Source organism: Ictalurus punctatus, chromosome 20, assembly GCF_001660625.3.
Source record: "Ictalurus punctatus breed USDA103 chromosome 20, Coco_2.0, whole genome shotgun sequence".
Taxonomy (NCBI): Eukaryota; Metazoa; Chordata; class Actinopteri; order Siluriformes; family Ictaluridae; genus Ictalurus; species Ictalurus punctatus.
In genome coordinates this window covers 21,189,828-21,212,150 of record NC_030435.2, presented here as the reverse complement: position 1 = coordinate 21,212,150, position 22,323 = coordinate 21,189,828, and the positions used below count along the sequence as shown (strand labels likewise).

The window sequence follows — 22,323 nt, the reverse complement described above, 5'->3', positions numbered from 1 at the left end:
TATGAGTCATGAAAATTGTGACTTAAGTCAGCATAAGGTCCAAGGCCAAGACTCGGGTATTACATCACAAGCAGATTCACAAAAGAACCTTGCCAAGGTCTAAAAGTTGACTTCCTGTTGCTGTTGTTTGCCAAAAGGAAAGTATGAGCAGTGTGTGCTTTTCACAGAGCGCTCTGAAAGAGTACTAGTGGATCCACTCTCCATCATCTCAGCTGGGAACCCTTGTCATTCGCCAGACAACCATTTGTTGCTTATACAGCTCTCGGTTGGTATTAGTTTTTACTTCTGCTGCCTGCTGGTTTCAGCGCAGTTATCTACTCTCAAAGATGATCTCATTCGTTGGAAAAAAAAAATAGAGATGACATAAAATAATGAGAGGACCAACAAATGTAGTCACTGATCCTGACCCCAGCAGATTGCCAAGGCAATATGGGTCATATCACCCTAGTCCTGCTTTTCAATGAATAAATATTACAGCAGTGAGTTTAGTGACGAAGAAAAGCCTGGGAGCATGCATTTATACGAAACTAATCAAGGACAGTGACCTGAAGCAGGGTTACTGTTCCCATGCCAAGATTGATTATTTTCCAATCAGTGTTTAAATTCCTCTTACATTATGTCCATAAAAGTCCCTTCCTGTCATCAGTTACATGATAGCATCTGTTATTGAAAGCCTCACTGTCTCAATGATTATGTTTTTCCTTGTTAACCAACAGTACATTTGTTAAAGATCTGTTTATTTTTAGTCTTGGGGTGCGTCTCAGTCAGCTCCCTAGTTCAGTACTCAGGGCACTGATTAGGGAGTCGGCCATTTTATTTTAAGCGCTGTCTCGATCGCAGAATCCTTCCAGTGCACCGGAACATTCGGTCTAAAAAAAAATCCCACAATGCACCACAAAAGCCAGGATGCATCGATGCTCATTATGTTCCCTTACTGGAAATGACGTCATATTTTCTGAAGCTTCTGAGCTTGAAAAACATGGCGGACGAACCCTCAGCTAAGCGTTTCATGTTTTTTAAGTGTTTAGCGGCGGCTGTGACTCCGATGGTAGAACGGATTGTCTACTAATCGTAGGGTTGGCGGTTCGATTTCTGTCCCACGTGACTCCACATACCAAAGTGTCCTCGGGTAAGACACTGAACCCCAAGTTGCTCCTGATGGCAGGTTAGCGCCTTGTATAGCAGCTCTGCTACCATTGGTGTGTGTGAATGAGAAACAGTGTAAAGTGCTTTGTAGAACTTCAAAGGTTAAAAAGTGCTATATAAAGTGCAGACCATTTACCGTTTAAAAATAATCCACTAGCTAGCCTACGATCTTGCTTGAAATACCATGACAATAAAACATGTGATTAAGCTAATAATGACATATGACATATCCTGCCTGTTGTTGATAAACCCAGCGGTGACGTTTTACAATGCGATCACGTAGTCAAGTCACCTGTAATCGAGTTATCAGTGTCCTAATGTGTAGTGAGAACTTGTGTACACCATATACTGCTTCACCACCTCGGGAAGCTGATTGAGACGCACCTTTAGATACCCTGTGAATGATAGAAAACGTTACTGTGCCATTTTACTACAGAAACCATAATGTAATCGAACGAGTGCGTTAATATAAACCTGTGATTTGCAGCTAAACTACTGTCAGAGCTGCTGTCATAGAAACCTGATCACCAATCAGATATAAGCTGCTATTAATATATATGAGCCCATGGATGATGGACGACAGATTGATTTGATCAGGTTACCATCTTAATCTAGCACTACCTCTAAGAGCTGTAGTATCAAATACCAAACTCTCACTTCATTTAATCCCTTCTCTCAAGACATCTGCCTGTCTCTCTCTCTCTCTCTCTCTCTCTCTCTCTCTCTCTCTCTCTCTCTCTCTCTTATCTTTTCTTTCTTTAATGCAGACCTTCTCCTGACGTGCGGAACCAATATTCCTTCTCCAGAACGAAAGAAAGAACGCAGAGTGACACGTGTCAGTCCTGTGGCTCCTCTCTCCACTCAGACAGCCTGTAATTATAACAACAACAACAAAAAAGAGCTTTTCTATAAAGTCATCCTCCTTTAAACAGCTCGCCTCGGTGCCAGACAGCTTCTGAATGCGCTTGTCAAAAACAAATGGAAGAACATGAAACAGACCAATTACAGCGAGTGCAGATGGTGAAGGATTGCAGTGTGGAAGTGTCGGGTTTAAACACTATCTGACATGATGTTTGTGGCTTTTAGGGTGATCTTTGCGCTAGCGTTGCTTCGAGCCAGCAGTGACTGAATATATTTTCTATTCGTTCACCTTAAAAACTATCGTCTAGGTGTTTTTGGTCCCAAGCTTAAACGATTCAACGGAAATGAGGTTTAAAAGTGCATCGCAGTCCCGTAAGGTCTCCTGTAAATACCTGCTCTTGATGTACACCCTCATGACCCTTTTTTTTTATTCTAGTAACACGACAGGTTTTAGTATTCCTTCACTGTGTCCTTTTAGAATTTACTCGAACGTAGTACTGAAATGTATTTAAAATTCTTTTCATTGTTTAGCATCCTCATACGTCCTGAAGATGAACGCCTAATAAGCGACGGTCGAAATCGTGTCCTATAATGCTAGCCTGTAGTAGAATATACTAATAACAATAAACATTTATTATCAGGCTCCATCTATCACTGGGGAAGAAAAACATTTGAGCATTTAACTCGCTTTTTATTCAGCTTACTTTTAGATTCATTTGATGTTTCTTTAAGGGTTACACTTTTTAAATATCATTAGTTATTATTAGTCCTTTTGACCTTTTTTTTGTCTTTATTTGTTTATTTGTTTGTTTTTATGTCCTTTTCAAAATAGGAATGGTGTTCATCTAATCCCAGAGATGTCACATCTGTCTTGGCCAAGAGCCAATTAAGGGCGCAAAATTGGCTGTGCTTTCTGGCTGGGAGGAATAACATACTCTTTCTCCCCGGACAATCACAGCGACGCTTAGCCAATCGTGGCAATCGGTGTTGCATGAGATGCAGTGTCTCGGAGGAAGCATGTGTTAGCCTGCACCTTCCACGGTTGTACGATAGAGGAGAGTTGGCTGATTGGGTGAGAATAGTTGGATGACCCAGTAGGGGAGGAAATGTGGAAATGTTCCCCCGTTTCTTATTACTATAATTAATCAAATCAATATATTGTATGATGGTTTCTACATCTGCTTGTGTTGTTCCTAATCCACACTGCAACCTGTAAATAGCAGCTATCCACCATACGGCCTACGTTCGAACGTCCTCCTATAGAGAAAGCCGAGTGATTCATATGAGTCATTTATATCTCGTTTTATGACACTGACATTCTCTCACATGTGGGGGTGGAGCGGGCACAGCAGTCGATGCTCCGTCGACTGCACCCCCTTCTTCTCGTCTTTAATGAGAGTGGAGGTTGATGGTATGTCGAGAGGCCATCCACCCCCCCAAGGGCTCTGTCAATACAGAGTTTTGCTGCCCAGCGCTTTAAGCATCCTTCTCTGTCTGCATCACAGGCTCATCACCATGGCGATCCAGCCCACTCGGGCCATAATTGAAGCGCTCCATTGAAAACGTCTAATCATTTGCAAAACCGATAGAGCTGGAAAACAATGGTGGGAAAACATTAAAGCACATTCGCTGGGCATCCAGGGCTTCACTCTGTTCTAAAAAGGAACGGGTGTATTTTGGGGAGAGCAAAGCTACAGATGTGCTCTCCTTTTAATGCACTTTGATATGCCAAGGCCCTTTGTTTGTCGCGGAGGATGTTGTGTTTAGTTATCTATGGGCGGTTATTAGTGAGGAGTGGCCTCTCTCTTCCGGCCGAGAGCCTCGACCAGCTCTTTGAGAGCTGTGCAAGGCTCCTGCTGGCTGTGCCAAAGGCTTGAAATAATCTTTTTTTTTTTTTTTTTTTTTTTGCCATGGAAACAGTTCAGCAGCTATTGATTTTTTTTTATTATTTATTTATTTATTTATTTTTAAGTGAAAGCCATATATAATAATCCTCAAGTTTGTTTGCTTTGGTGATCTTGATTTCACGTTCCTGGTTAAGAATGTGAACTTCTAGGAAAAACCTAGAGTGTGTACTGCCTCTGTGGAATACAGATCTGATGTTTTTCTAGAGCAGTATCAACCAGGAATCTGCTGCTTGTTGTGCTGGATGCCCTGCAGGTATTATAGGGCACTTGACACCCCCGTGTGTGTTCGGCAGCCTTGGAGGAGCTCACTGTGCCTTCTCAGCTTGGTGCGCACAGTGGAAGTTGAAGCGCAGTTCATCTCAATGGGGAGGTGGAAAGCCGCACAGACGTACAAATGCACCACATATTTCACTATGTTTAATGGCCCACAGTCCAACCTGCCGTAGTAGAGCTATTCTTTTTATATATTATGGATTATATACTGGAAAGAGGCTGTTTTTCACTCTCCCTTCATTCTCTCTCTCTCTCTCTCTCTCTCTCTCTCACACACACACACACTTCCCTTACCTGATCATTCTAATCTGTTGGACTAAGACAGAATCCAATCATCCCTAAAAGGCATAAAAGAGATTTGAAGAGATAATAATGAAACAGAAGTAGAATTCCCAAAACCATGGCCTTCATCGTCTTTGTAAATATACTTGAAATCAAAGAGCACCGAGCGTGTAAGTTTAATTGAACAGCATACATAAATAGGGAAATATGCAGTAACACACTTGGGGGCGTGCTGTTGTCGGAAAATAATCAGCAGGTTGTGGTTACTTCCCTGAAGTTGATTATTTTCAAAAGCACGTCCGAACGGGATTTATTCCTCTCATAATACAGTTGCCTAATGATTACAATATTTATATTTAGTAAACAAAGGCGTCATATTTTTTTTAAATCCATTTTATAGCTACGTTTAATGTTATGGAATATCCACAAAGTACTAGAGATCCCTTCCGTAAATGTTAAATAAACGTCACCTTATAGAAAATTTCCCCATATCACCGATTACATGCTATTTTTTTTGTTCAGTAACTTTACACTTAATACTTTGTAATCTATTTATTATTAGTCCTAGAGTATTTAAAGAGTTTGCCATGGGTATTGGACTATGAGAGCTGCTGTTATAGAGGAATAAATGTTCGGCTATGGCTCAGGTGGTAGAGTGGGTTGTCCACTAACCGTGGGGTTGGTGGTTCGATTCTTGGCCCATGTGACTCCGCATGAAGTGGAGTCTCAAGTGTGCTTGAGTAAGACACTGAATCCCAAGTTGCTTAAGTTAGTTAGTGTCTTGCACGCTTAAGTTAGTGTCTTGCATGGCAGCTCTGCCACCATTGCTGAATGAGGTAAAGTGCTATATAAGTACAGACCATTTGTTATAGAAACTTAATCAGCACCTTCTGACCAGTCAGATTCAAGAATTGTACCATGTTGTGGGATTAAAAAACAAAACAAAACAGATAAGCACGGTGTCTTTTTCGTCTAAGAAAATTTTAGTGCTTTCATTGCTGCCAACATACCAGATTAATCTAAACAGCCGTTCCTGGGGTGAAATGGGTGTATTAGAGCAGGGAAAACACAAAAATGTTTAGGATAGGGACAACGCCAATGTGGTAGATTCCCAACGATAGATTCAGGACCAACATCATATCAATGTCATATCCAACAAGCTAGATGTTTTCATTACCATAACCTGTACTGTTCACAAATAGGAGTAACTAACACTTTCATGACCTTTCAGGAGAAAGAGATGTGACAGACGGAACATTTCAAAATCCATGTTCGAAGCAACAAATGTCGGGTCTCTGTCCGTGGTGCTGAAGTAGCCGAGTGCATTTCAAACCCCAAAATCGATGCGTAGATTTTAGGTTCTGTGGTGAGTCTATCCTGCCACCAAATCTTTTTCGCAGAGGTTCTGAAGAGGCTCATCTGCCACTAAAATATCCATAAAATGTGAACTTCAACACTTTCTTTTATCAATAATTACCAAACGCAAGGGTTAAGTGACAGTACAGCAAGCATCATAAACCGTAGGATGTTGTCAGTTGTATCTGATTTGACATAAAAGTTTTTATCTTTAAAAAATATTTCATTTCAGTCATTCATTTTCATAATTTACATGTCCATATCATTAAATGTAGCGGAACAGAACAGGCTCATGACAAATTTTGGGTCATTATCATTCAAACATGGACATTTTTACCCATTTATGCAGATCTCATTTTTCAAGAAATTAAAAATGAGTGCAAAATCATGTACAACAATCTCTAGAGTGTTGCAATAATACTCTAGTAAAAGTAAATGTTCATCGCATTAACTTGGATGGACAGAAATCTGAAATCTGATGGACAAAGCCTCTGTATATGGCAACTTTATATTTCTTGTAAATAAAATAACTAAAGCGATCAACTGAATATGAGAGCAGGGTTAACAAAATACGGTGCTTTAATGGAGTGGCATTCTCTCATTGGCTGCTCCAGTAGAACCAGCACTATACACCAGTATGTTCATTTTTTAAGGGATTGGATTTTAACATTTTTTTTAAGTATTGCTCAATTATGTTGCATGCCCTTGCCATATCTCACACAGCCTTTTCGGCGTCAACCCGGGCGGGGTCCATGCAGTTATGTGTGAAAGGACTTTTCTCAAGTGCCTACAAATGGTAGGACAGAAGAACGCTACCCGTCTTAACCATTATTCCATTATTGGCCGGCTACTATGTTCTTGCCCTCCATTTTTAAAGTTAACCAATTCATTATTGAAGTATTCCACTGCCATTTCTCACTCACAAGAGGAGTGGGGCCTACCAGGGCTATCATCTACCATAATTCCAGAGCAATCCAGAGCAATTGAGGCTGAATAGATCTAAAGATGGAATCCCTTTGCTGAGTGAAAGCTTCAGTCTTACCAGGAGTGGGGCTTGAACCCACGAGGACATTTGTCCATTGGATCTTAAGTCCAACACCTTAACCACTCGGCCATCCTGGTTCTTGCATCACATGTTTCGAAATGGTCTTTTACTGGCTTACTTAATAAGACTTACTTAAAGCATTTTGCAGCACTTCTAGTCAATTTTAGGACACGGTTTATTAAAAAAATAGCTTCTATTATGTGGCCATTAGCTGCTCCTGGAACATCTATAGGCAGAGAATCAGAGACAGGCCAAGCAGATTCAACATTACACACACTGTCTCAGACTAGCTAAATCCCAATATTCTATGTCAGAAATGGAATTTCACTTATACAAATGTTTGCTCATTATATTTGACATTTGTGTCAAATATAAACGTGTGATATATTTGACACTGTGAAACACCACTGCCTCATTGCTCTAGGGTTTGATCCTGAACATAGGGTGGGGTGGAGTTTTACTTGTTCTCCTAGTTTCCTCCAGGTGTGCTGCTCTCTGATCTCAGGTTTCCTCCCACCTCACCAAACCATGAGGGGGTGGATCGGCTGTACTAAATTTCCCCTAGGAGTGAATGAGTTTGTGAATGTGTATACATGGTGGCCTGCAACGGACTGGAGTCGCATCCCTTTGGGGCAGGGGTAGGCAATCTTATGCAGAGAGGGCCGGTGTGGGTGCAGGTTTTCATTCCAACCAAGCAGGAGGCACACCTGATTCCACCTGTTTAATCAGTTGATCTTGGCTTTCAGTAGATTCAGGTGTGGCTTCTGCTTGGTTGGAATGAAAACCTGCACCCACACCGGCCCTTTCTGGATAAGATTGCCCACCCCTGCTTTAGGGTGTATTCAAACTTTGCACCCAATATTCCTGCGATAGGGTCTGGATACTGAGGATAATTGAATAAAAAATGTACAGACATTGGCAAACTCCAATGAACCAGGATGGCCGAGTGGTTAAGGCGTTGGACTTAAGATCCAATGGACAAGTTTCCTCGTGGGTTCAAACCCCACTCCTGGTAGGGCCTGACTTTTAGGTTGTCATGGTTAAAAGGTGTGCCATTGTCCTGCAACTCCAAGACCCTGGTAAATGTTGCCGTGTGTTTCTGTTTGTGTGTAAGATTCAGCAAGGAAAAAAAACCATGAAGTAAAACAATGGACAATAAAGAAGATTGTTTGCATACATATACTGCACATGACACTCTGTGCCAGGAAAACAGTATGTGCCATCACTGAAATGAAAAATATTTCCTACACTAAATGAAATACGGGACAACGCTCTTGGGGGTCTACCGTAACCAAGAGCATTTGATGGCGAGGAGTTCTTGCTCAACTGTTAAACAATGGTTGGATGATACAATGACAATACCAGGACCTTTGCACAGTGTGAAAGAGGCTTGCTCAAAGACCAATCAAGAGTGAGATAGGATAATTGTCCAATGGGTCTTAAGTTCAATGCCCTAATCACTCTTACATCATGCCAGGTGTCTTAAGGGTAGGGAGAACTACAACTTGTGCATGGCAGATGGTCCTGATGACTAACAATTCCCTGATCTTCCTTGATGGGGCCTTGGAATTGTAAGGCAGGTTTCTTCGATCTTATCCACAAAGGGCGAGTGTGGCTGCAGGCTTTGATTCCAACAAAGCAGGATCTACACCTGATTTCACTGGTTTAATCAGTTAATCAACTATCAACTCCAATCAACATCTACCATTGCCTCCAATTTGGCTGTAATGAAAGCCTCCAGCCACACTAGCCCTTTGAGGATAGATTGAAGTCCCCTGTTGTAAGGCAAGACCATGACATCCCTTTGAACCATGACAACCTAAAACCTAGATCCTGCCCAGACTGGGCTTTGAACACAAGAATATTTATCCATTGGCATCTGAATCCACTACCTTAACCACTCAGTCAGCCTGGTTCTTCATGCAGACAAGCCAGCACCCATACCCCTGAGGTTAGTGGCCCGTTAATGCATTTTTCATTCGTTCATTCATCTCCAGTAACCACTTTATCCTGGACATGGTCATAGCATATCCAGAGTCTGTCCCAGGAACACAGTGCAAGGCAGCACTACATCCTAGATGGGACTCTGCTCCATCACAGGGCACCACGTTGTGCATTTTTTGCATCTACTGATATACACTGAGGTCACAGATACACTAATCTCACTGGAGTGCTATTTTGGTAGTCTACCCAAAGTACAAGTGTGTAATTTAGGACAACATTTATTGGGAACCATTCATTAACGAAGACTACTGAAGGACATTTGAACATCTGCAAAACCCCATAGGCTACTTAGTGCAGCGTTTAAGTCCTTTGCTTCGACAACCTCTAAACTCCGAACTTCTGATAATGAACATCCTCATCCAGTGCATTCTGTATGTACTTCCTAAAGTAACACAGATCTTAATCGTTTAATAAAGATCTAATTATACGCTTGTACAAGGTTTATCCTCTATGAAGTAGTCTTAATTTGTAAAGACATGTCTTGCAACATAGATCTTGTAGGTGAAAATCGCAATATTAGCAGTGATAATGTACAATTAACACAGTTTTTAGTGTTCTGTAAACGATTGAGCATGAATTCGCCTCAATTCACATGTAGTCTAATATATTTAAATAGCGTTCCCATGATATATAGCTAAACACCGACAGCTCTTAATACCAAACTGCCAAAGCTACATGACACTACCTAGAGCCTAAATGTCTAATATGGACAATTAAGTCTAATAAGATATGAATTTATTATTAATTCACGCTCAGCACTTAGTTGAGTTGTGTATGTCATCACAACTAATAATGAAATTATTAATCATTTTTGTACATAACAGATTTCCCGTTATGTAGCAGTCCAGGTGTTGGTGAATAGTGAATAATCCATTTACATGTCCCTTTAACCGTTTCACGCACACTGTGTCAATTTAAGGCTCTTTTTAGTTTTTCAGACCAGTTCTGTTCTCTGGGCCAGCCTGGTGCCCTGCTTCTCACTGCCATTTCTCACTCACAAGAGGGTCTCATCTGGACTCACCAATTATCTACTACAATTCCAGTTAAATTGATTATGAATCTGTCTAAAGGTAGATTCCCTCTTCTGAGCCACCCTGAGAGTGTAAGCTACAGTCTTACCAGGAGTGGGGTTTGAACCCACGAGGACATTCATCCATTAGAGCTTAAGTCCAACGCCTTAACCACTCGGCCATCCTGGTTCTTCTAAGTGGTGGAACATGCTCTTTTACATTCTGTACACATTTTTTTTTACACACAAGTGTGAATGTGTATGTGATTGTGATTGTGCCCTGCGATGGACTGGCACCCTGTCCAGGGTGTACCCCGCCTTGTGCCCGATGCTCCCTGGGAAAGGCTCCAGGTTTCTGTGTGACCCTGAAAAGGATGAAGCGGTATAGAAGATGGATGGAAGGATGGATGGATGGAAGTACACACAAGTATTTTTTTTTTTAAAGCAAATGATCATCACACCAGATATTGCCTTTGTTTCATTTATTACTGTTCACCGCTCTTCATATTATTATTTTTTGAAAGAAGAAACATTTAATTTCATCATGTTTGAAGGCATCTTTTCTCTACAGCATTTCTTTGCATGTTCCTAAAAGTTTTGCACAGTACTCTATAATTACATTTGACCTATTTATTGGTACCATAACCCTTTTTTAATTTCTGAATCTTCCACTCTGATATCACCTTTTCAGTCAAATGTGATAGATTCAATTTACATTGTCTTGATTTACAGGCCTTGCTTAACTCAATAATGAATATAATAACTATGATAATGATGATGTGTTGGTGAGCTTTCCATCATTATGACAAACACAAATAAATAATATCAGAAGACCAACTAAGGTTGTTTTTTTTTAAACCTCCAAAATCAGATGTATGAAGCATTGTGACAACTGTGTATATATTAAGAATATTGCTCTATTTTTCTGGGGAAATGGTCATTTCTATCATTTTGATCAGATATTTTGGGTTAGACCTGCATGACCTGATACCGACGTCTAATCGTCACAATAACCAGCTCTAGGTGTTGCTCCTGGGATAGCAGTGGGCCTGACCCGTTCTGCTTTCCGGGCCGGCCTGGACCGTCCCCGTGCCCTGCTTCTGTAGTTCTCGTCGCTGGAAGGCCAGACTGCAGTTGCGGTGACGGTTTTGGACTACAATTGCGCAGACTTTGTGCTCAGGTCTCCATCGGTGGACAGTCCACGACGTCAGCGGAATAGACTTCCTGTTGAGACAGTGGTGAATTTCCTGATTGAACTCTTTGTTTTATCGTACAGTACACAGGATTTACTTATTCATAACCGCACTATCCGTTGTTACCCAGATGAGCACGGGTTCCCTTCTGAGTCTGGTTCCTCTCAAGGTTTCTTCCTCATATCATCTCAGGGAGTTTTTTTTTTCACCAGGGCGCCACCGTCACCTCTGGCTTGCTCCTTATGGCTCCAAATGGCTCAATTTAAATTTTAGATTTGAAATGATATGTTTCTGTAAAGCTACTTTGTGACAAAATCCATTGTGAAATTCACTACACAAATAAAACTGAACTTAATTGAACCTGAGTGTTAACAACTTTTGTTTATAAACACGTGGTGTTCATGCCCAAGGACTATCCATGCTCTTCTTAATATGTGTTATTTTTGGGGGGAAAAAAAGTCAACAATTCAACAATATATTAACTAAACACATGACAATTTATCATCTCAGGAATCTGGACATGTTTTTAATTCATTTATTCAAGACATGTTTAAGGTAACTCCTATATTAATATATTCCACAGATATAAATGTTGGATTCAATTCAACGTCCAATGTTTGGAGACTTTGGATTTGGATTTGATAGTGTAGCATCCGGGTATTTGTCCCCCCCAATCGTCTGATGAGTACTGCGGTGTTGGATAATATCTTACAGGGAGGATCTTTTAGTCGACTAGTCTAGTTCTGGTGCTTTAGGACACCGTTTATATCAAATCCACGCTTTAGGAAAGACTAGAAGGCAAACAGTAAGCTAGAGCATGCTCTTTGCCTAGCTCTGCCCCGCAGTGACTGTGCGCGTGTGTGCGCGTGTGTGCGCAAACCGCACGCATGACTCGCGCGTTCTCCCGGGTACCACAATCAGACCCCAAAGCGAAAAGAGGGATCGCAGGCGTCCCAGCAGTGCCCGAGATGGTGAGTACAGCCTTCATTTAAAAAAAAAAATAACAACAACAACAACAACCTTTAATCCATTCGAGCATGCAAAAATACCTGGGTACGAATTTTTTTTACGGATTTGAGTTCGAGCTCGAGCGTGTTCGGTGGCGTTAACATGACTAAGAGAGAGATAAAGCGCAAGGGCGCGAGCGGTGCATTGCATGGCACGCTGTGGAGTATCTGGCGAACTGAAGAACGGTTCACAGTGCAGTGTAATTCATCATGCATTTTTGTTTTTATTTATTTATTATTTTTTAAACGAGTTAGTATAGAATTGTGTGATTTTTAAAGCAGACAGATGCGGACACGGACTGATGCAGAGACGCGCGAGCTGCAGTGCTTCTGTTACTCCCATCCCAGCATATAGAGGAATTAAGACTGTTCTGTTCAGATAAGGTCTGACCAGAATAATGCACAAGAACGTAGGGAGGAAATGGAGTTGGGGGGGGAGAAGGCTCCCAATGCACGTGCAACCTATTTCTTGTCTTTATGCATGCATGCAAAAATGTATTTTTTTTAATAGGTTTAGAAATGTTGCTTTTTATATATATATATATATATATATATATATATATATATATATATATATATATATATATATATATATATTAATGATTTAAATGTAGAGATGTATGTAGAAATGTAGAGCTAATCCTTAGTGCACATCTGAAAGCCAGCCAGTCAACCAGGGTTACAAATACATCAACTAACAGCAAAGTATAGCATATATTCTATCATCATCATCATCATCATCATCACCTTCTTCATCTTCTGTGGCTGAACTATAGTTCCTGTCTAGACCGCAATGGCACATTGATGCAACAGTGAGTCACCACACAAGGCTCATAATATAGCACCTAAAAATCAGCAGAAAAGGTTCTCGCCGCTCGAAATCCTCCTCATTCCTCTGCTGATTTATAGCTTTATACAAACACACTAACTTTTTTTTTTTTTAACAGATTTTTTTTTTTCAAACAAGGCAGCTCGTGTAGAAAGGTGACATGTATCAGTAATTTCTCATCACTAGATAAAAATAATACATGGTTGGTGTGTGTGTGTGTGTGTGTGTGTGTGTGTGTGTGTGTGTGTGTGTTGGTGGCAGGGGAGGTTGAGGAAAATGAAGCTGTTGTTTGTTGCACAGATTTATTGGAATTGTGTGTTTTTTGTTTTGATTAAAGCTGGCTTGTATCAGTATAAAACAGGGACTGCAGTGAGCTGACGGAGTGTGAAAAATAACATGGTCTGGTATGAGTGAGTGAGTGAGTGAGTGAGTGAGTGAACGAATAGAAAGATGATCCAATGAATGAAGGAATGAATGAATGAATGAACAGAAACAAACCAATGCATGAATGGATGGATGCGTCGGTGGATGAATGACTGAATGAATGGCTAGATCAATGAATGAATGAATGAATGAACAGAAACAAACCAATGTATGAATGGATGGGTTGATGAATGAATGGATAGATCAATGAATGAATGAATGAATGAATGAATGAATGGAAAGATAAATGAAAGAAAGAATGAATGATTGAATAAATAAATGGAAGGATTTGACAATTGATGGATGGATGAATCGGTGAATGAATGGAAGGATGCATGAATGAACGAATGAATGAACGAATAATCTGTTGGATGGGTGAAGGGGCAGACGACTGAATGGATGAATGAATGGATTAGCAAATGAACAAACAAATAAATGGATGAATTGTTGGCTGGATGGATGAACAAACAAACAGGCAAATGAATGGATGAATGCCTCAATTTTTGGATGGTTAGTTGAATAAAAGAATGAACGATTGGGTGGATGACTGGATGAAGGAGTGAACAAATGAACAAACAAACAAGTAAATGAATGGATGAATGAATGAATGAATTGGTGTATGGTTTGATGAATAAATGGATGAATTGGCAGATGAATGGGTGTATGATGGAATGAATGCATGGATTAACGAACGAACCAGCAAATTAACAGATGAATAAATGATTGAATGACCCATGTTTCCGCCCAGTGTGTAATAAAATCAGCTACTAGCTCAGGTCTCAGTAGTCCAGGATATGTGGAACACTTCGTGACAGCATTGCCATGACCCCCTCAGCCATCTGTTGTGTAGGACAGAAGTTCAACATTGTGATGAGGTCATGATCAGAAACTTCAGAAAGCTTAAAGTGTAAATTCACAAGACTGTGAAAAGTAAAACTGAGTTCCTGTTATCGGTGTCTGAAGAAGAACGGAAGAGAAATCAGTTACTTAATAAAAGGAAGGACGAATGAAGATTTAATTCCAATTCATTCATAAACTGGAGAATAGCATCTTACCGATGAAGACGGATAGATAAAAGACTAAAAAAAAAAAAAGCACCAAAAAAACACCACACACACTCCTTACACACAGAGCTCATATTTTGGAGAGTTTTTTGGAGGGAAAAAAAAAGTGTTTTAGTTGGCAGATTGATAAAACACATAATTCATATGAATCCTATTAAGCAAGAGGAGCTTCATCTGTGGTTTTATTTTTATATCTGAACAACTGATCTGAAACAACCTTTTTTTTTTTTTTTAAATACAAAATGCCTCTTGATAATTCTTGAATTTGCTCATGACCTCATGTTGCTGAAGCAGCTGCTGGAGGACGATGAGCTCTATTTTAGGAGTTGCATTTCAACTGTAATTAGTAGTTTCTACGTCTAAAGCTTTCTACCGATTAACTTAATTCTTTTCCTGTCAATGCGTGTGAAGGCTCTGGAAGTAAAACGGATCGCTATTCTGTAGAGAGAAGAGTGATGTGAGGTTCTCTAATGCCAGCGCGACGGTCTGTACGCCTAGGTGCGAATCACATCTAAGATTTAAGATATGTATTACATTCGAAAGCAAGAGTGTGAAAGGTTTTGGGCTGAGGAAAGGCAGTTAATGACACACAGACGTGGCTGGAATGGGTGGCGTGTTTAGTGTTCAGAGTGGCAAGCCATTTTGGGATGATGTGACATTTGTGAGTCAGACTGGAACATTCTGGTAAACGGGTTGAGACGGTAAATTTAGACGAGGTAAATAAATCCGGGCGACGGAATCCAAGAGACGAAATATACATTTGATTTATTTTGTATTTTATCCAAAGACAGTGAGACTAAATGCAGTTTGGCATTGAGCTGAGCAGTTAAAGGGAGAAGAGCTTGCTTAAGAGACTGACAGCGGTTCTCTGGAACATTCTGCTTACTAGTGTAGAACATTAACCGTGTTAATATTAACCAGAAGATATATTCTACTGTCCTGAGTTTAATCCTGAGCTCAGGTTTCTGTCTGTTTGGAGTTTCACATGGTCTTCCTGTATCTTCATCGGTTTCCTCTGGGCTCTTCGGATTTCTACTGAAAACATGCTGGTAGGTTCACTGGGTACTTCAAATTGTTTCCAGGATAAGCTCTAGATCAGGGGTGTCCAATCTTATCTGTGCGTGCAGGTTTTCATTCCAACCAAGCAGGAGACACACCTGATTCCAACTGTTTAATCAGTTGATCTTGGCTTTCAATAGACTCAGGTGTGGCTTCTGCTTGGTTGGAATGAAAACCTGTACACACACCGGCCCTTTCCGGATAAGACTGGACACTCCTGCACTCGATTCATCGCAACCAAGACAAGGATAAAGTGGTTACTAAAGATGAATGAATGAATGAATGTTGTTGGGCTACAACAAGCCACCGGAACAGCTTCAACGCTCACTAAGACAGATCCTCTGGATGCTCTAGATGTCTCTGGAACTGCAATGGAGAGATGAACTCCATTCATCCAAAAGCTATTCCCTCAGCTGGTCTTTTGATGGCGGTAATGAAGAGTGCTCGGTCCAAAATCTTCCATAGTTGCTCAAGTGGGTTGAGATCTGGTGACCGTGTAGACTATAACATACGAGTTACATAATCATCAACCTCATCGGATCATCCACGATCTGGTGATCGGTGAGAAGACTTTAAGTATTGATTTGCAAGGAGACAAGTGGACCAAAAAACATTTATTTATTTATTTATTTATTTATTTATTTATTTTAAATCCATCAAAAATAAATAAATGCCCCCGCACTATAACAGTAAGGGGAAATAAATATCCAGACACTATTGTTTTTGTTATTTAAGATTTAAGTTTAACAAATTTAAACACATCGTGTGTAGTCTTTTGAGGCGATACATAAAAACGATGTATACGTAAGCAAAAAAATGATGTAACTTATGTATCAGACACACATTGCTGAGGTTTTTAAACAGCTCAGTGTCACCGCTAGGTTAAAAAACAGTAACAGCTGTGCTGTGATCAGAAACGGACACTGATGAAGGCTAGAGGGCAATTAACACACACCGTGCATGAACAAAGATGAGCTTTAGCCTCCAATTGTACACCTACAGGGATGTACATTTTACAGGGTGTGCATTTTATATTGCACATTTTGCGTTTTACATTTACATGGTATTAGTGTATGTAGTGTTTAAAATCCACTCGTACCATCGTCACACACACTGCCATATCAGTGTTGCTCCTGCATGACAACAGACGGGCTAAAGCATATATATCTAATATAGTTAGATCTATCTATCTATCTATCTATCTATCTATCTATCTATCTCTGGATTATATACATTACGTTACATATATTGTACATTATCGAGTCAGTACAAAAACATTTTCGATTTCCAAACATTAGTATTCCAGCACAATATTAAATGTTACAGAAAAATGTTTGTATGTCAGTAAAGAAAGCAGCGTATTGTGTATGAGACACTTTTCAGACAAAAAACAACAACAACAACAACATAATGACGGCTGCTCTGGTTTTGCTGCAAAATAAGAAGCGAGTGCGACAGTCAAAGTCTCCAGAGGAACTGTGGCTGGTTCTGCAAGATGCTCAATAAAACTTACAGCTCATTTCCTTATAAAACTGTACAAACAATAACAGAGACTACTAATTATTTTTTTTAAAGCAGACGGTCGTCGGACCAGATATTGGCTTTGTTTCATTTATTGCTGTTTACTGTTCTTTACAGTATCTTTTTAAAACGTAGAAACGTTTCATTTCGTTATTATTGAAGGCAAATTTGCTCTACAGCATTTCTTTGCATGTGTTTGCACAGTACTGTGTAGATAGATAGACAGACAGACAGACAGACAGACAGATGGATAGACAGATAGATATATAGATATATAGAGTGATAGACAAACCGATAGACAGATAGCTATGTAGATAGATAGAGAGAGAGAGACAGACAGACAGACAGATAGATAGATAGATAGATAGATAGACAGACAGATAGATAGATAGATAGATAGATAGACAGACAGATAGGCAGACCACACAGATAGACAGACAGACAGACAGACAGATAGACAGACAGACAGATAGATAGACAGACAGATAGAAATACAGACAGCCAGATAGACAGACAGACAGAAATACAGACAGACATAGATAGACAGATAGATAGATAGATAGATAGATAGATAGACAGATAGATAGATAGACAGACAGACAGACATACAGACAGATAGATGGATAGATAGATAGATAGACAGACAGACAGACATAAAGATAGATAGACAGACAGACAGACAGATAGACAGACAGACAGATAGAAATACAGACAGCCAGATAGACAGACAGACAGAAATACAGACATACAGATAGATAGACAGACAGATAGACAGACAGAGAGATAAACAGACAGATAGACAGACAGACAGATGTATAGATAGATAGTTCAAGTTTAAGTGTAACACACGATATGCAGTAGTTGTTCTTATTCTGCGTGTCATATAAGAGTTCTCTCCTGATGTAACACAGAGCAGGAGGTTGAATTTAGAGCTCGGTTCATATAATATCCATCCTGTTGCTCCTCATTTAGATTGCTATCAGAACCGCAGTGTGCGGCTGTTTCCATAAAAAGCTCATCTGCTAGGTTTGATTGACAGGTGCTCTTAGGGAAGTGCTGACTTACAAATGCTTCAATACAACTGGGACAGAAGGAGTGTCAGAAAGATGAGTTGTTCCTACAGACTAACAGCAGTAAGGATACTAATACACAGCATATAAAGACACAAACTGATTCCCTTCCTGAAGTGTACAGAATAAAACACTTGTTTTCTTCCTCTTACACCTCATTAATTTGCCGACATTTTACATTTTTTATTTATTAAGAAATGAAAGGGCATATTTCTTTTATCCATTTCTAGTTACATTTAATGTCCTGGATTATCTGGAAAATATGTTCAATCCTGTTATCACTTGTGTTTCTCAACCCATCTATTCTTTTTTTGTTGTTCTTAGACAAAATTCCTCAAATGAAAATTTTTTAAAGACTTTTTAAAGCATTCGTTGGAGCATTAACCGTTCATGGTCTCCTAAAATGTTCTGTCTATCTATCTGTCTGTCTGTCTGTCTGTATGTCTGTCTATCTATCTATCTATCTATCTTCAGTCATTGTGACGAGAGACATGGAGGACAGGGAATAAAGCAGCATTGTAATTTCCTGTTTTTTTGCGTCATTTCCTGTCGAAACGAGCATTACTATGATGCAGTGCAGTTTCTCCTTCTTACTCCGAGGATTCTGTGTATTATTTGATAAGGCACCCGATCGCTGATGTAGGAGTAATTGGATTCAGAAGCAAAGGCCAGGAGTAAAGAGGGAAAATATATATACACACACACACACACACACACACACACACATATATATATATATATATATATATATATATATATATATATATATATATATATATATATATATATATATATTACGTGCATACCTGTGTGTGTGTGCTGCTTATGTTATGTGATGATTCATCCTCATGTCTCCGTCCTTTGTGAGAAGTCGCTTGAATGAGTACGAATGTAGCCAATAATGTTGTTTTGCCCTCGGCTCAAGGATTTTCTCATCTTTGCACCTCTTCAGATCATCAAGTGTACAGGTTCTCGTAAAACACACTCTTGCCACGTGCCCCCTCTAACCCCCCCTCCCCCCTCCCCCCAAAACCCTCAGTCCACAAATATGGTGCATGTTACATGTAATCTACAACAACTGAGAAACTTTTACCAGAGATGCACCTGTGAATTTATTGCCCTGTGTATGTGTTCTGTTCTGTTTATTTACTGCCTTGCACACTGTTGTGTCGTGAGCACAGCTTATCGTGGAACTGAGAAATCACAAAGATAAAACTCGTCTATCCTGAAGACTTTCCTGTGTCGGAAAACTTACTGTTAGAAAGTTCTGACACTGGAGACTCCTTCCATAAATCTCCTCACAACAGAGGTTACCATAACAACAATTATATATTCTCTTTCTGAGTATGGCCAGGCAACAAATCTGCATCATTTCTTCGCGTCAGGTTTCTTCGCGTCAGGCAACAGATCTGGATCATTTCTTCGCGTTAGATTGATATTTTTCAGTTTGGGAGAAATAGAGAAAACTTTTCAACATTTTGACAAATGAAAAGCTGTTTTTTTTTTTAAAGGTTTTGCTCAGGAGCTCGACGACGTCCTTAAAGTCACTGGGACACCACTTTGTTTTTGCTGTGTACCGTTTCATCATTGCTTTTTTCTTTCATCTGTGGCGTTATACAGTTCTGTCTTCTGTTGTTGAACTTGTTCTAACTGTAAGTCGGAGTTGGCGTTTCTCTAAAGGAGGCCTTGCCCTCTTTCCTGAGACTCGAATAAAATAAATGAAACAATGAGAAATCAGATCTTTTTTTATATTTTTTTTCCAGGTGATTTTACACTGAGGAGTCACCGAGGCTGCGTGGAGGCTGCATTAATCGCTCCAGACACCAGCAGACAGAATGAAGCGACCTGGGGCCATCTTCCTCCCCCTGTTCCTCCTCCTCAGTATCTCTCTGGTGAGGACACACACGCACACACACACACACACACACACACACACATTATGCACTCTAGAGTCTGAGCTTCGGTATGCGCGCACGCGTGTGTGAGTCAGGGATTTGCGAGTGTGGGTTTACATGTTTGCGTGCATTCACATGTGGATGCCCGGCGTGGGTGACCATATGATCGCTAGCGCTTGGGGACGAGGCGTCTACTCACACACAGCAGATGGACGTGCTGACTGGAACTTCTCAGCCCATCTGTGGAGATCCTGTACCGACACATCCCGAGTGACAGTAGCAATGTTAGAGCCTCAACTTCCTCCTGAGAGAAAAAAAATGTATCCATTGTGTTGTGTACACTACTTAGTAATAGTCCCATTGTCCTAGAGCATCCATCCATTCATCTTCCATACCGCTTATCCTACACAGGGGAGCATGGAGCCTATTCGATGGGACTCGGGGGACACCCTGGACAGGGTGCCAGCCCATCACAGGACACTATCACACACACACACACACACATACTCTCTGGACGATTTAGACATGCCAGTCAGCCTACAACACATGTCTGTGGACTGGGGGAGGAAACTGTAGGAATCCCCTGAAGCACGGGGAGAACATACAGACTCTGCACACAGAGGGCGGAGGCAGGAATCGAACCCTCAACCCTGGTGGTGTGAGGCAAACGTGATAAGCACTAAGCCACCCTGCACCCCCAATGTCCCAGAGCCAGAGCAGGTTTTTTTTTTTTTCATTTCATAGAAGTAAGGAATAAAACAATTGCACGGTGTGCTGTAATAGGAAAATAATCAACGACAGACTTGACGTTGTTTTGAAGTTGTTTTCCATTAACAGCCCATTCTGAAGCGTTACGCCACAACGTTTACCCTTTTTAATTTATTAAACAACAACGAACTTTTGACTTTTTATCCGTTTATAGTTATATTCGATATTGTCGGAACAAGTTGACTCCTGTTCTATAACACTAGCTATAACCGGTCGTTCCCTCACCAGGTTCATAGAACAAAAGGACTTGGCTAGATCTTGTCAAAGTCCTCAGTCCTGAAGATGTCGTCAGAAAAAAGTTACAGCTTTACCTTTGACTGCAGTGCTGACACTGGAGACTCCTTCCATGCACCTCCTCACTGAAAACGTCACCATATCACCATACACATATCAATCCCTGTGTAAGCCGGAACTACTGTCAGAGCTGCCCTTATAGAAAAGCAATCAACACTTTCTGACAGATCTGAAAGCTCTATGATATGAATACGATACGATACGATATATAAAATTCATTAATGATTCACACACACTGGGATCATGTTGGGATATTATTATTATTATTTTTATTATCATCAGTAGTAGTAGTAGTAGTAGTATTACTATTGTTATTATTATTTATTATTATTATTATTATTATTATTATTAGTAGTAGTAGTAGTAGTAGTAGTATTACTATTATTATTATTTATTATTAGTGTTATTATTATTACTATTATTATTATTAGTAGTAGCATTACTATTGTTATTATTATTTATTATTAGTGTTATTATTGTTATTATTATTATTATTATTAGTAGTAGTAGTAGTACTATTGTTATTATTATTTATTATTAGTGTTATTATTAGTAGTAGTAGTAGTAGTAGAATTACTATTGTTATTACTATTTATTATTAGTGTTATTATTATTAGTAGTAGTAATAGTAGAATTACTATTGTTATTACTATTTATTATTAGTGTTATTATTATTATTATTATTAGTAGTAGTAGTAGTATTACTATTGTTATTACTATTTATTATTAGTGTTATTATTATTATTATTAGTAGTAGTAGTAGTAGTACTATTACTATTGTTATTACTATTTATTATTAGTGTTATTATTATTATTGTTATTGTTATTATTGTTATTATTATTATTATTATTATTACTATTGTTGTTGTTTTTATTATGATTATTGTTATTGTTATTATTATTATTATTAGTAGTAGTATTATTGCTATATGTAATAGTATAAAGTGTGTTATTTTAAGCCAAACATACTGTAATATAGGGATTAATTAAGCGCTTGCTACTAATTCGCAGTGTCTGGCTTTGCTGTTAGTAACACACACTAAAACGTGTGAAGTGTCACTATGCTTGTGGAGTTTCATGCTTGAAAAAGAACAGGCAACGTAGCAAATTCACAGTTTAACAACACTCCGCTCATGCTTATACTAAACCTGTAAAGACTCTTTTAAACTTTCGATTCTTTTAAATCATATACGCTCACTTTAATAGGAACACCTCTATAACTAAGAAGCATTTAGAACGCACATGATGTTGAACAACAGCAGAAGACATCATCGAGTTTCGGCGTGTTATGAGATGCTTTTCTGCTCGACACAGTTG

General features: G+C 39.5%; 1 protein-coding gene and 3 non-coding genes across 5 annotated transcripts in view; 2 read left to right on the top strand and 2 right to left on the bottom strand.

Moving 5' to 3' along the window:
* Positions 1-6,864: 6,864 nt before the first annotated feature.
* On the bottom strand, positions 6,865-6,947 carry trnal-uaa (transfer RNA leucine (anticodon UAA)). Its single transcript has one exon. It is a non-coding gene; the product is annotated as a tRNA-Leu (tRNA).
* Positions 6,948-7,802: 855 nt separating this feature from the next.
* trnal-uaa (transfer RNA leucine (anticodon UAA)) lies at positions 7,803-7,885 on the top strand. The gene has a single exon. It is a non-coding gene; the product is annotated as a tRNA-Leu (tRNA).
* Positions 7,886-9,990: 2,105 nt separating this feature from the next.
* On the bottom strand, positions 9,991-10,073 carry trnal-uaa (transfer RNA leucine (anticodon UAA)). Its single transcript has one exon. It is a non-coding gene; the product is annotated as a tRNA-Leu (tRNA).
* Positions 10,074-11,757: 1,684 nt separating this feature from the next.
* The window catches only part of adcyap1r1a (adenylate cyclase activating polypeptide 1a (pituitary) receptor type I), a 36,103-nt gene continuing 25,537 nt past the window's right edge, over positions 11,758-22,323 (top strand). For both annotated transcript variants that reach the window (XM_017495036.3, XM_017495035.3), the window contains exons 1-2: positions 11,758-12,047; positions 19,813-19,941. In XM_017495036.3, coding sequence (XP_017350525.1) covers positions 19,885-19,941 — 57 coding nt within the window. In that variant the 5' untranslated portion in view covers positions 11,758-12,047; positions 19,813-19,884. The remainder of the gene's footprint in view (positions 12,048-19,812; positions 19,942-22,323) is intronic.